The sequence below is a fragment of the Hyaena hyaena genome, unplaced genomic scaffold, assembly GCF_003009895.1.
Source record: "Hyaena hyaena isolate Hyena2069 unplaced genomic scaffold, ASM300989v1 scaffold_298, whole genome shotgun sequence".
Taxonomy (NCBI): domain Eukaryota; kingdom Metazoa; phylum Chordata; class Mammalia; order Carnivora; family Hyaenidae; genus Hyaena; species Hyaena hyaena.
In genome coordinates, this window is record NW_024080927.1 from 1,269,341 (window position 1) to 1,283,743 (window position 14,403).

The following is a 14,403-nucleotide window of genomic DNA, read 5'->3' on the forward strand; positions in this document are numbered from 1 at the left end:
TCAATTCCAGAAGGCCCAGTAGTTCTTCCACCCATAATTCCAGGTTTATGTAAGGAAAATGTGGGACACATTTTGGTGGCCTCATGCAGAAGGGCAGTGAAGGTCAAGTTGACACAGTCTTAGAGTCCATCCTGGGTGGGGTCTAGCTGGCTCAGGACGGTCCTAATTGCTTGAGGGAGGTGGTTCCAGTTTCCATCACCAGGATGCTTTTGCCGGCAAGGTCTTTTGCCCCAGTTAAGAGATAAACCGGAAAGAAGAACTTAATCAACTAGAAAGTTTGAGGTCAAAATGGAGATAGTTGAAGTCCTCTTTCAAATTTAGAAGATAATAAAAAAAAAAAGTTCTAGAAAACAGGGGGCCTTTGTTAATTTTTTTAAAGTAGCTGAAAAAAAGATTTTTGCATCAATTTACCACTTCACTAGTCTATTTCTGGATCTAATATCAAAATATGCAGAGATGTGATAAAGCCTTTATGGAAGAAAAAAAAGTATAAAAATTTTCCAAATATAACCACACTTTTTAAATTAAAACATTTTTAGGGGCCCCTGAGTGGCTCAGTCAGTTGAGCTTCTGACTCTTGGCTTTGGCTTAGGTCATGATCTCCAGGTTTCATGCGTTTGGGCCACACGTCAGGCTCCACACTAACAGTATGGAGCCTGCCTAGGATTCGCTGTCTCCCTCTCTTTCTGCCACTTCCTTCCCATAATATTTGTTTGTTTATATAAAACATTTTAAAGAAACTCATGAGATGAAAAATACTGCCTTGTTAAGAATTAAGGAAAATATCTATTTAGGGCTGTTAAATTCTATCCTACAGAGGATATGTACTGATTGCATATATATATTTGTATATATCTCACCTGATAGCAACTTTTCTAAATTCGATGACTATGATTTTTGATGAGTATAGACCCATGTATATGATAAATATTTTCTGGAAAAAAATATGTAACTAAGAATATTTAACCTTCAAATATAAAGGCACCTATGGCTTAGTAGCTAGAGCTCTGGAGTTAAAACCCATATACATAGATATACCATTTGCAAGCTGAGTGACTTTGGGCATAGCTGAGTGACTTTGGGCATATTATTTAGTTGAAGCCTCAGTTTCTACATCTGTAAAATGAGGATAGTAGTACCTAACTTTGCAGGGGCATTTTGAGGATCTAATGAAGTAAAATGAAAGCATTAAAAGTATCCTATATAAGTAAAACATTATGTCAGAAGTAAAAATATTTTTCTCTAAAATATTACCAACAAATTTAGGAAAAGTACACAGAATTATCAAAATAAGTAACCAAGCAGGACCACATATACCTCATTGGAGGCCCAAGAAAATTGAAATTAATTGAAGAACAGGCAAACAATAATAGAAAAAAGCCTCTTTTTAAAAAAAATTGCACCAATATGACCAGAGATATCTTTCAGGATGAAGGAGTCAAATTTACAAGAAACACCAAAGTTAATAAGACATTATTTAAATCAAGAATGGAATGGTTAAGCACCTGACTCTTAATTTCCACTTGGGATTCTCTCTGTCCCTCTATCTCTGCCCCTCTCCCTTGCTCTCTCTCTCATTTTCTCAAAGTAATTAACTAAACTTAAAAAAATAATAGAAATTAGTACAATTAGTTGTCATGGGGGAAAAGATGTTAAAAACATCAGCGATTCAGAAACCGGTGACCTGTTTCATCATAAAGATCATAAAGAAAAAAAACTGATGTCTGCTGAAGTTAAATAGTTTGCCTAAGACTAAACACCTAGTGGCTGACATTATAAAGGTCACCATTCTTAATTCACTTCAAGGGGGTGGGTGGAGAAGATAGTATTGATCTTCTGAAAAATAAAAGATTAATGAATGATTCCTTAGGTTGTCATTTCAATCCCATCTACAATTGCACTGCCCAAATCATTAGTGTGATAGATAGCAGATACAATTGCCTAGGAATACATATTATTGGGATCAGAAGGCATATACCCAAGATTTCTGAAGGAATCCATAAATTATGTTTTGATACTATTCAAAATAAGAAAACTGGTGCTCATTAGATTGGTGGACTGCCATCAAGATTCCCAGCTATGACAATAGGAATCTGATACTGGGCTAGCCGTTAATGACACATTTTCTAAAAAAAATTTTTTTAAAATATTTTTTATTTATTTCTAGGAGAGAGAGAGACAGCGTGAGCAGGGGAGGGTCAGAGAGAGAGGGAGTCACAGACTGAAACAGGCTCCAGGCTCTGAGCTGGCAGTCAGCACAGAGCCCGACGCAGGGCTCGAACCCACGAACCGCAAGATCATGACCTAAGCGAAAGCCGGACGCTTAACCGACTAAGCCACCCAGGCACCCCGATTTTCTAAAAAATTTTTAATGTTTTATTTATTTCTGAAAGAGAGAGAGACAGCATGAGCAGGGGAGGGTCAGAGAGAGAGTGAGATACAGAATCTGAAACAGGCTTCAGGTTCTGAACTAGCTATCAGCACATAGCCTGATGCGGGGCTTGAACCCATGAACCGTGAGATCGGATGCTTAACCAAATGAGCCACCCAGATGCCCCTAATGACATATTTTCATTTGTTGACAGGAAAAATGTCTGCCACATGTTGTTGAGTGAAAAAAAGTACATTACAAAAGAAGATGTATTCCGATTGCAATTATTTTAAATTGAATACATATTTGCACGGGCATAAATGCATAGAGATATCTAGAAGGATATTCACTAAAATGTTGTAAGTGGTTGGCAGAGTACTAGCAGAACAATGGAATGTCAAGTAATTTACTCTTACCTTTAAATTTTTTTTTAAATAAGGGATACAGTGACTACATATTGGTTTCATTGAAACAACAAAGATGTTAACAAAAACAATGTTTTAAATGGGATTATAAACTAGGTAGTCTTGACCTTTATATTGAGAAAACAGCTAGGATAAAATCAAAGACAAAAATCACTGGAAATTCAAGTACATAACTTAGTAGGAAAAAGGAATAATCAACTGTTGTAACATAGTCCTCTAAGAGTGGAATAAAAAGGAAACATAGGATATAATTTATACTTTAGAAATTTACCTTATACCTATTCAAGTAGAAAATGATTTTTAGGGGTGCCTGGGTGGCTCAGTTGGTTAAGCTTCCAGCTCTTGATTGGGCTCAGGTCATGATCTCAGGGTTTGAGCCTTGAGTCAGGTTCTGTGCTGACAATGTGAAGCCTACTTGGAGTTCTCTCTCTCTCTCTGCCCCTCCCCACACTGGCTTTCTCTCAAAATAACTGAACATTAAAAAAAAGAAAATAATTTTTGTTGCTATACTTATGGAAAGGATTATTTTTAGAATGGAAAGATTTTGGGAAAATAGTTAAATTGTATTTCAAATATGATAGGATCTGAGCTCAGTTACAAACACACAAATAAGAACTATTCCATATAAGAGTTTATAAAGGACTTCAATTAACACAACTTCAAGTGTTTAAACCAAGGTTATCTTTTGAGGTACATCAGGGAGTTATTTTGTTTGTTTTTAGGAGAGCGAGAGTGAGAGAGAGTGTGCGCACAAGCAGGAGCACTCAAGAGTGATCAGGGAGGAATAGAGAGAGAGGGAAACAGAGAATCCCAAGGAGACTCCATTCTGTCAGCAGAGCTCGATGTGGAGCTTGAACTAATGACTGTAAGATCCTGACCTGAGCCAGAATCAAAAGCAGGATTCCCAACCAACTGAGCCACCCAGGTGCCCTGGAAGATAAGGGAGTTATTATCCCCATTTTACAATATCAATAAACTAAAGCTTTAGATAGTATCCAATGTTTAGAGATGCAGTAAACTACTTCCTTAAAACAGCAAACCAGGGGGCTGCTGTGCTAACTTTAGGCTAACAAGCAAAACTAAGTATTGAAAATTAAACATAAACTATTAGGTGGCTTTTGTGCACAAGTATGAAGTATTCCAAAAACTGAGTGACGTTCTATCTGCAACATCTTAGTACCGGCACAAAGTTGTAGGAGACAAAAAGGGCAATTAAATGGTCAAGGGATTTAAGAGGTTGTCATAGCTGAAGCATAAACAAACTAACAAAAATTAAATTAGGTTTAAAAGACCACAGAAAGAGGGTTGCCTAGGTGGCTTAGTTGGTTGAGTGTCTGACTCTTGACTTTGCCTCAGGTCATGACCTCATGGTTGGTAGGACTGAGCCCCATGTTGGCCTGATAGCACAGAGCCTGCTTGGGGTTCTCTCCTTCCCTCTCTCTCTTTGTCCCTCCCCCATGCTCTCTCTAAAAATAAATAAATAAATAGCGACAGAAAGATACAAGAGGAAAGGTACAAATCAAGTCTACAAAACTGCTATACGTCATGGTGCTTACTGCAGTGTTTTGCAGGTACTAGGCACTGTTTATTTGATTATAAAAGGTAGGACTAAAACTAACCAAAATTTACTCACCATCACCAAAACTATTAGAATTATGGGATAACTTTAAAAAGTAAATCCAAGGGGCGCCTGGGTGGCTTAGTCGGTTAAGCGTCCGACTTTCGCTTAGGTCATGATCTCACGGTTCGTGGGTTCGGGCCCCGCGTCGGGCTCTGTGCTGACTGCCAGCTCAGAGCCTGGAGACTATTTCAGTCTGTGACTCCCTCTCTCTCTGACCCTCCCCTGCTCACGCTGTCTCTCTCTCCCTCTCCTAGAAATAAATAAAACATTAAAAAAAATAAAAAATAAAAAGTAAATCCAAGATAAATTATAATTATCAAGAATTTATGTGCCCTTCTACTACTCCTCACAAATACCCACTGTGATAAATAATAATGAATCACTTACATTTTAGAGAAAACAATACTCAAGAATTAAGTAAATTGTCCAGGTTTCTTAAGTGGTTGATTTTGGCGGGGGGGGGGGGGGGGGGGGGGGGGGAAGGAGGCCTTCAATTTATTATAGTACTACTTTATACAGGAGAAAATCTGGAACAAAAGATGGTATCATGTATAAGATTCAGTACAGTTTTAGAGACAATCAAGATGCATAGTCTTAAACTATGAAGCTTTGGAGGTATTGTGCCTAAGTTTTCTGACAATAAAAACTCACCCATTCACATGTCTTAAGACCAGAGTCAAATATTTAGTTGGAGGAATTGACAGTTTTCATTCTTATATTTTTAAAAAAATATTTTTAAAAATAAATAAATAAATAAATAAATATTTTTAAAAATAAATATTTTTTAAAAAGGCAAAACATAGGAAGAGCACAGCTTTAAAATTAGAGTCCTCAATTTAAATTCTGACTTTGCTACTCCCTCGCTATGTGACCTTAGACAAATTATTTAACCACTTCAAACTTTAATTTGTCTATAAAAAAGGAGTAATATTTACCTTGCAATGTTTTGAGGATGGGAAAATATAGGCAAAATGCATAAAGTACCTAACAAGTGGATATTCATAAATATCTATTATAATTGTGTGCCATTCAATAAAGAGTAGCTATTTTATTCTTGTGAATCAGGCTTTCCTAGTCCCACTTTCCCAATTTCTTTGTTTTACTTTTCCTTGGAAGTTGTTTGTTTTTCAACTAAGATACAGATTTCCTGTTTAAGTAGTACATAGGAACCTAACTTTAAACCAACAGAATAATATAATTTACATGGCAGAAAGACTTATCATATTAGTCCTTTAAAAAACAAGCACTCCTTGAATAAGATATAATTTACTTCCTAAAATTCTATACAACTTTTCATAGACACATCAAAGGATATCCTCTGAAGTCCCTTCTGACATAGTGATTCTTAAAAAAACAAAACAAAACAAAAAAAACAATTTAGGCGCATCTGGGTGGTTCAGTTGGTTAAGCATCAGACTTTGGCTCAGGTCACGATCTCTGGTTTGTGGGTTCCAGTGCCATATCAGGCTCTGTGCTGACAGCTCGGAGCCTGGAGCCTGCTTCCGATTCTTTGTGTCTCTCTCTCAAAAATAAAATAAACATTAAAAATTTAGAAAAAAAATCAATTTTGGGGCACCTGGATGGCTCAGTGGTTAAGCATCTGACTCCGATTCAGGTCATGATCTGTGCTGACAGCTCAGAGCCTGGAGCCTGCTTCAGATTCTGTGTCTCCTTCTCTTCTGCCCCTCCGCCACTCAAGCTTTTTCTCTCTCTCTCAAAAATAAACATTATAAAATTTTAAAAAATCAATTTGAATCATCTGCTTATATCTCAATAAAAAAGAAACATCTGCTAAGCAAACAAGAGCTGCTACAGAAGAAACATAATTTCTTTAATAAAATCATCACTTTTGAAGTTTGCTGAATAAGGTTTGTATCAGTAATGAGAAAGGCAGTAAGCAATACAAACTGCATAGTCCACATTTCTGTAATGCAACACTCTATGAACCAACTTATGGATAAAAACAAACATGCAGAAGTTCTGCAACTGCTTTTTAAACAGACCGTAAATAGAAATAGCATAAATATTTTGTTTCAGAGGTTCAAATTAGGGTGGCTTCTGCAATCAAAAATGATTAAGGAAAATCACTAATTTAAGGAGGAATGTAGCTTTTCCATAAAGAATGACATCAAGGGGCGCCTGGGTGGCTTAGTCGGTTGAGCGCCCGACTTTCGCTTAGATCATGATCTCGCGGTTCGTGGGTTCGAGCCCCGCGTCGGGCTCTGTGCTGACTGCCAGCTCAGAGCCTGGAGCCTGTTTCAGCCTGTGACTCCCTCTCTCTCTGACCCTCCCCTGCTCGCGCTGTCTCTCTCTCTCCTAGAAATAAATAAAACATTAAAAAAAAAAAAAAAAGAATGACATCAAAAAAGAAACAAAGGAAAAAAAGGACATAAGTTTACTCTTTTGACACTCAAATTTTCTTACAAACTACTTTGTAACAAAGTTAGTTTCTTTACAAGTTTACACAACTTGTTATTCAAATCTTAGATGCTATTAAAAAAACAAAACAACTATTAATACATGTCCTACAGAGCAATCTAGCTGTATTTCCAAATGCAGTATGCTATTTAATAAAACCAGTTAAGGGGCGCCTGGGTGGCTTAGTCGGTTAAGCGTCCGACTTTCGCTTAGGTCATGATCTCGCGGTTCGTGGGTTCGAGCCCTGCATCGGGCTCTGTGCTGGCTGCCAGCTCAAAGCCTGGAGCCTGTTTCAGCCTGTGACTCCCTCTCTCTCTGACCCTCCCCTGCTCGCGCTGTCTCTCTCTCTCCTAGAAATAAATAAAACATTAAAAAAAAAAAAAAAAGAATGACATCAAAAAAGAAACAAAGGAAAAAAAGGACATAAGTTTACTCTTTTGACACTCAAATTTTCTTACAAACTACTTTGTAACAAAGTTAGTTTCTTTACAAGTTTACACAACTTGTTATTCAAATCTTAGATGCTATTAAAAAAACAAAACAACTATTAATACATGTCCTACAGAGCAATCTAGCTGTATTTCCAAATGCAGTATGCTATTTAATAAAACCAGTTAAGGGGCGCCTGGGTGGCTTAGTCGGTTAAGCGTCCGACTTTCGCTTAGGTCATGATCTCGCGGTTCGTGGGTTCGAGCCCCGCGTCGCGCTCTGTGCTGACTGCCAGCTCAGAGCCTGGAGCCTGTTTCGGAGTCTGTGACTCCCTCTCTCTCTGACCCTCCCCTGCTCATGCTGTCTCTCTCTCTCTCTCCTAGAAATAAATAAAAAAAAAAACATAAAAAAAAAAAACCCAGCTAAGAACCATGCTTAGTACAAAAGCCATTGTGATTGCTAAAACTTACAAGGAATTATAAATTAAAAGGATGAAAAATAAAAGAGATACAAGAAAGATGTAGGTTAATTTCCATATTGGCTTACATTCTCCTTTTTTCTAAAAAAATTTTTAATGTTATTGAGAGAGAGAGAAAGAGAGAGACAGAATGCAAGCGGAGGAGGGGCAGAGAGAGATAGAATCTGAAGCAGACTTCAGTCTCTGAGCTGTCAGCACAGAGCTTGATGTGAGGCTTGAACTCACAGGCTACAAGATCATGACCTGAGTTGAAGACTGGCCCACCCTCACATCCTCCTTTTCTTAAATGAATTATAATAAAATGGGTATAAAAATATCTCTAGTTAAATAGCAGTTCTAAATTGGCTCCCTGTCATGTTTCTCCCCCAACATCAAAATCTAAATAACTGCTTTAAGTTGGTAGCAAAATGTATTAAGCAAATACTGTATTTCATATGTATTTAGACTAAAATCTCCAATTCTTTTTGCCCAGTATTTCAAAATCAGTGTTTCCAGGATGTAATCAATTACACTCAATTTTGGTGTGTTAAACTTATTTTGCACATTTACTTAATTGGTGATATCTTAGCATCATGTTGATGCTGGTAAAAGTTAACCATAAATTGAGGCTCTCTATCATTTAGCAGTTGTTTCACATATTGAACTTTTTAAAGGATAAAGTGTGTATTAATATTTTGGATTAAAAAGTTTCAGTTCAGGGAGACCTGGCTCAGTTGGTAGAGCAAGCAATTCTGATCTAGATTGAGTTCAACCCCCATGCTGGGTGTAGAGATTACTTCAAAATAAGGCCTTAAGGTGCCTGGGTAGCTCAGTTGGTTAAGTGGCCAACTCTTGGTTTCAGCTCAGGTCATGATCTCATGGTTAGTGGGTTCAAGCCCCACATCAGGTTGGCAGTACAGACTCTGTTTGGGATTCTCTCTCTCCTCCTCTTTTTCTTTCGCTCTCACTCTTGTTCTCTCAAAATAAATAAACTTTAAAAAAATAAAGCCTTAAAAAAAAGTTTTAGTTCCAATAACATTCCTTTAAAATATGGTATCCCATCAGTCCAGAAATAAAATGGCAAGAACAGAACGACTGGATTCGAACCAGAATTGTGAGCCAAACAATAGGACTTTTTTTTTTTTTTGCAATTAATACTCATACCTTTACCAAACAACCTATTGGATCATCTTGTTTTGAAAATAATTTCAGAAGCAGCATCTTAAGGAAAATCCTAGCTAAAACATCATTTTTTAACCGAAACAAAGTTTTGGCTTAACATGATTAAGCAATATTCAGTTATGATAGAAACAGGTTTTATTATGGACAGTGAAACAGAAACAAACAAACACAGAGGTATCAACCAGGTATTCTATGTCCTTTTCTACAAGAACCAGTGTTTATTAAGAAGGCATAGGCCCATTTACAATAAATATCAATTAAATCATAAAACAGTGGAACTATTATACCAATACTGAACTCCTATAATCAAAGCACATTCTGGATTCAAGAAAACACAGCATACATGTACCAAAACAAAAACAAGGAAACAAAATGAAAAAGAAAAAACCATACACACCAAATCAGAACACCAGCCTTAAGATGGAACTGGCTGTAAAACACTTATTGTGTTACTGCTTTAACAACTCCACGGAGCACCTTGTAACTCATTAGCTGCACGTTTTCCTTAGGAGGGAAACAAGGTCCTCTCTCAGTCACATATGCATAAGGAAATCTCAACACCCAGAGGCCATCTGGTGGGAGAGTGATTTCTTGTTTTTCTGGGTAGAATACTGGACATGGTGGTGGGCCTGGCTGAACCTGAAAAGTAAAGGTAATATACTTACTTTCACATTTTACGTTAAACACCTGAAAGATAAATGCCTAAACAAACAGTAAGTTCAAAGAGCGTATAAGATTAAGTAGGTACTGGGTAAACTAATCATATCTAAAATTACATTATTTAGTCTCAAATATTACCCTACTTTTCTACAGATTTTTTTTCCTACAGATTTTTAACTTCAAGTTCTGCCTTTGAACTAAATAATGTGAATTGATGGTGTGAACTGATAAACACACCCATGATTTATTTTTCAAGAACTAGATTAGGTATAAAAGGTATTTAAAATTATGACCTGTTTCATGAAATAATTAGATATTATCCTGAATTTTTAAAAAACAATCAAAACAAACATCAGCCATTTTTTTGTTTGAAGAGAGGAAAGAGTGTATTTCTTACCTGGGGCATTAGTATTATCTGCAAAGGAGCATCAGGAACTACAACAAAAAGCCTCATAAGTTGAGCATAATGTGGTTTTAGCCCTCTACCCTGAGATGATGACAGAATATATAAGGGCATATCACTATTCAGGGCTTTTAAAGCAGATTCCTTTGGCCCACTTCCCATTACTTTCATTACTTTGTCAGGTCCTGAACACATAAACCTCCGGCCTCTAGAGTCTTCATATTCAAAGCCCACAAATGCTCTAGCTATGTCATCTCTCCGTCTTCCTCTTCCCATTACTACTGCACTTCGCTTTCCAGGAATAGCTTTATTTGGAGCAGGCCAAGAATTTGTGTCTAAGTCTCCTTCATCTTCGGCTCTAGTTCTGATGACAATGTCCCAAGGCATAAGATAGTTTGTTCCTGGAATGAAGCCTTGTTGGTCTAAACCTGTATGAAAGTTGTAAGACTTAGCAGGGCCTAATTTAACCAATGACCAGCTGGAGAATTTGGGTAGGAGACCTTTAGGGCAATTTGAATGTAGCATGCCTGGGAGATACTCAACTGTGGATGCCTGTCTATCAACCAAGTTTGGTCTTTTCTCAGTTTTTACTTCTCCTTGACCATGAACTTCTGGATTATCTCCTCCTGCTTGTGGGTCAGCTGGATAGGTACCTAAACTATCTGTGGATTGGCCTAAGCTCAAAGCTAAACTCAGGCTTGTGCTCTCTCCTTGGGTTTGAGGTTCTTTTTCTTTAAGTTTATCAGCATCTGCATCTGGAGGGGCAGGAGAAGATTCATTTTTGGCAGGAGCAGGATCAGGAGTACTTGGTTCAAATACTGGGAAATTGATATGATCCAATTTTCCACAACATTTTTCTTCCAGAAGCTACAGAGGAAGAAACAAAATAAAACAAACTAAACAACTCTGTGACCTTTTCATTTAAAATAACACATTTTTCACTCTAAAAAGCAAGATTAACAATTAATGGGTAAGGGGGTGCCTGGGTGGCTCAGTCGGTTAAGTGTCCGGCTTTGGCTCAGGTCATGATCTCACTGTTTGTGAGTTCAAGCCCCATGTCAGGCTCTGTGCTGACAGCTCAGAGCCTGGAGCCTGCTTTGGATCCTGTGTCTTCCTCTCTCTCTGCCCCTCCCCTGCTCATGCTCTGTCTCTCTCTCTCTAATATAAACAGTAAAAAAAGTAAATAAACAATTAATGGGTAAGCAAATAAGTTCATATAAAGAACTTTACCATGTCTACATATCACACTCAAGTCACATTTACTTTTCTAGATTTTTTTCTAACGTTAAAATAAAAATGTTTATTTATTTGGGGAGTCTGGGTTGCTCAGTTAAGTGTCTGACTCTTGGTTTCAGCTCAAGTCATGATCCCACGGTTGGTGAGATTGAGCAGCTGCATTGGGCTCTGTGCTGAAAGCATGGAACCTGTTTGGGATTCTCTCTCCCCTGCCCCCTCGCTCTTTGCTTCTCCCCCGACTCATGCCTCTCTCCCTCAAAATAAAATTAAAAAAAATTTTTTTAATTCAAATTTTAAAAAATGTTTATTTATTTATTTAGAGAGGGAGAGAGAGCATGAGCGGAGGAGAGGCAAAAAGTGAGAGGAGAGAGAGAATCCCCAAGCAGATTTTGCTCTGTCAGCATAGACCCTGATGTGGGGCTTGATCTCACAAACCACAGGATCATGACCTGAGCTGAAATCAAGAGTCAGATGCTTAACTGAGAGAGCCTCCCAGGAGCCCCTACTTTTCTAGATATTTTGCTTCTGAAGATATGTACTTTAACTGAGATGGTCGTTAAAAAAAGAGAAAGAGGAAGAAGAAAAAAATCAAGAGTCTACCTGATAAAAGTCATAGTTAGCTGCCTTGATATCAAAGGGATCATCTCGAGGTGCTTGTTTCCTTCCACAGTTACAGGCACCAGTAGATCGAGCTCGGCTGTTGTGATACAGCACAGGAGGATTTCTATCAGCCTCTGGTTTTTCTCCTGGAAAACATAATACTTACCGTTAACTTCACACACACAATGCTGAGTCAAAGTTATTTTATATTCTATAGCATCTAACCCCCAAAATTTCTCAAACAGTACTTTGGAAATAAGAAGAAATTACAAACAAAACAAAAACATCAAAAACACAAAACCTTGAGTATATACACATAAGAAGCACTGAAAATTCATAAAATGATACATATTTTCAATCTAAAGATTTAGATGCTTAGGGTTTGTAAGAACATTTTATCATCATCATGGTGACCTTACATTGCAATGGTTCAACAAAAACTCCAAAATAAAAATGTTAATATGAAATTTCTGTAACTTTATGCTTTAATAATTCTAATTTACTAAGCCCCTATGGTTCATCCTTTAAATACAAGAAAATAATTAGTAGTCATAGTTGTTTTCTTTTTAGAGCAGGAGAGAAAACTTAAATTTGATACAACTAAATTTCTGTAAGGCTTTTTAAAATTATCAATACATAGTGAAAAGCCTCTCTTAAAACAAGAATAAACAGGCACCTGGCTGCCTCAGTCAATAGAGTATGCAATTCTTGATCTTGGAATTGTGTGTTCAAACCTCACATCAGGCATAAAGATTACTTAAAAAAATAAATAAAATAATAATGACAATTTAAAAAAATATAAACATAGCTCAGTTTTGATTTCAAAACGCCGAAAAAATTTTAGCTACCTGATTTAGGTAATGAATGAAATTTATGTACACAGTGTTGATCAGTTAAACTCCTTTCCTCACAGAGCTGATGGCCATTGCTCCAAAACTTGTAGCAGTCCTCATGTAGCTGCATGGCATACTTGTGAAAGGCAGGACCCCTAGCATGTTGACTGTACACTCGAAGAGCCTGGGCAAGCTGATTTTTATGGACAGTCATTGTGTAGTTATGAGGCAAATTTGACTGATAGGCACTATGGGCCATGGGCAAAGCTTTTTGGCACCGGTTTTCTGAGAATTTGGTGTCAATATCCAAAAACCCTTCCAAGACTTTAATACTGCTTAAAATCTTAGATGTTAGCTCCCCAGTGGGAGATCCCAAGTCCTCCTCTTTCCCATCAATAGCTACTTCGTACAGTTTTGAAGCTGCTGAGATCCATTTCTGATAAGTGGGAAGTTCAAAATGGGAAGGCTGTGGGTTCCTGCCCACACTGTCATCAAAACCTTTCTTGCTTAGGACTAACTCCACATGCTGCCATAGAAACTCCCGAAGAGTGAAATCCACTAGCTGCCCTGAAGAACTGGAACTGCTGCTGTCAATGTGGAAAGAAAGCTGCTGTCGGCTATGCTGCCTCATCACCTGGTATCTCCTGGGCCCAGAAAGGGGTGCAGGCACCAGCAAAGATTCTGGGTCCTTCACAGTACAATGACTCCTAAGCTGGTCCAGCAACATGCCTACTGGGTCCTCCTCTTGGCTTCCAGGAACTATGTACACAAAAGCTTGGTTGGCAGGCACAGTAAAGAGGCAATTGATACTCTGGTTAGTTAAGACGCGACTCTTCCTAAAGATTCTATAGATCTGGTCCTCCAGGGCATGCTGCAGTCTCCTTTTGGGAGAATGCTTCTTGGGCTTGTCTGGATGAGCTGGGTCTTGACTCCGAGGGGGTTCCACCTTCAGGGCTCCATTGAGTTGAAAGAGGAAAAGGAGTCTAGGTGGGCAAGGTCGGCAGTTTAGCTTCCAGTCTTTGCCAACTGGACAATCCTTAATGGCTGTTTTGAGGAGGGGCAGTACTTTCTGTCTCAGTCCATCAAGGGCTCTGAATACTCGATCATAAGTGATGTCAAAAGAACAGGTGGGATGGACCAGAAGCAGGATATGACAAACGGAGAAAAGGTAAAGGAGACTGAGACACTGCAGCTTCTCTTGATGCTTCCAGAACTCGTGTGCTTCAGCATGAGGTAAAGAGAGGCCACCTCCAGCTTCCCCGCTCTGAAGGGCACGACAAGCCCGCAGAAGCTGTGAATTGTCACAGATAGAAGTGAGAAGAAGATAAAGAACCTTGCTTTCCTGATTGTAATAGGCCTGCAGAAGGCTGTAGTCTTGGGAGCCTGGCTCAGTTCGCTTCCCTTCAGTGGCAGGTACACTTCCCCGAACTGAATCCCCAGCCCCAGCGTCTCCGGCTCCACCAGCCTCCCCGACGGCGCCAGCCTCGGTCCTGATTCCAGGGCCTGAGTCCCCAGGATCTTGCTGGCGAAAGAGGGGAAAGACCTGTCGGTCGCAAACCGTATTCACAAGTGAGAACTTCTCGGAATTCAGTCGCAGAGCCGTCTTGCCGAAGATTCCTACCACGCAGATCTCATCCTCTCGCCAAGGAGGTTCCAGTCCACCAGCCACACTCCCTCCGCCCTCTGTAGGGGACACCTCGGGATTTTCAGAGCCAGTCCAGGTTGAAGCACCCATTAGAAGCTCTCGCAAGCTCACGGGACCCGCCAT

General features: G+C 38.8%; 1 protein-coding gene across 1 annotated transcript; it reads right to left on the reverse strand.

Annotated features, from left to right (window-relative positions):
- Window positions 1–9,101: 9,101 nt before the first annotated feature.
- Window positions 9,102–14,403, reverse strand: SMG8 (SMG8 nonsense mediated mRNA decay factor). The gene is made up of 4 exons (XM_039247361.1): window positions 12,651–14,403; window positions 11,803–11,948; window positions 9,961–10,833; window positions 9,102–9,542 (listed from the first exon to the last, which is right to left on the reverse strand). The coding sequence occupies exons 1-4, from the start codon at window positions 14,401–14,403 to the stop codon at window positions 9,345–9,347; spliced, it is 2,970 nt and encodes a 989-aa protein (XP_039103292.1). The 3' UTR covers window positions 9,102–9,344.

What these genes read in the sequence shown, in the direction of transcription:
- SMG8 (XM_039247361.1), bottom strand. Translation starts at nt 14,403, where the DNA reads ATGGCGGGTCCCGTGAGCTTGCGAGAGCTTCTAATGGGTGCTTCAACC. An exon ending in TCATTCATTACCTAAATCAG is followed by an intron (nt 11,949 to 12,650) that starts GTAGCTAAAATT and finishes TATGTTTTCCAG; the next exon opens with GAGAAAAACCAGAGGCTGAT. An exon ending in CTAACTATGACTTTTATCAG is followed by an intron (nt 10,834 to 11,802) that starts GTAGACTCTTGA and finishes CTTCCTCTGTAG; the next exon opens with CTTCTGGAAGAAAAATGTTG.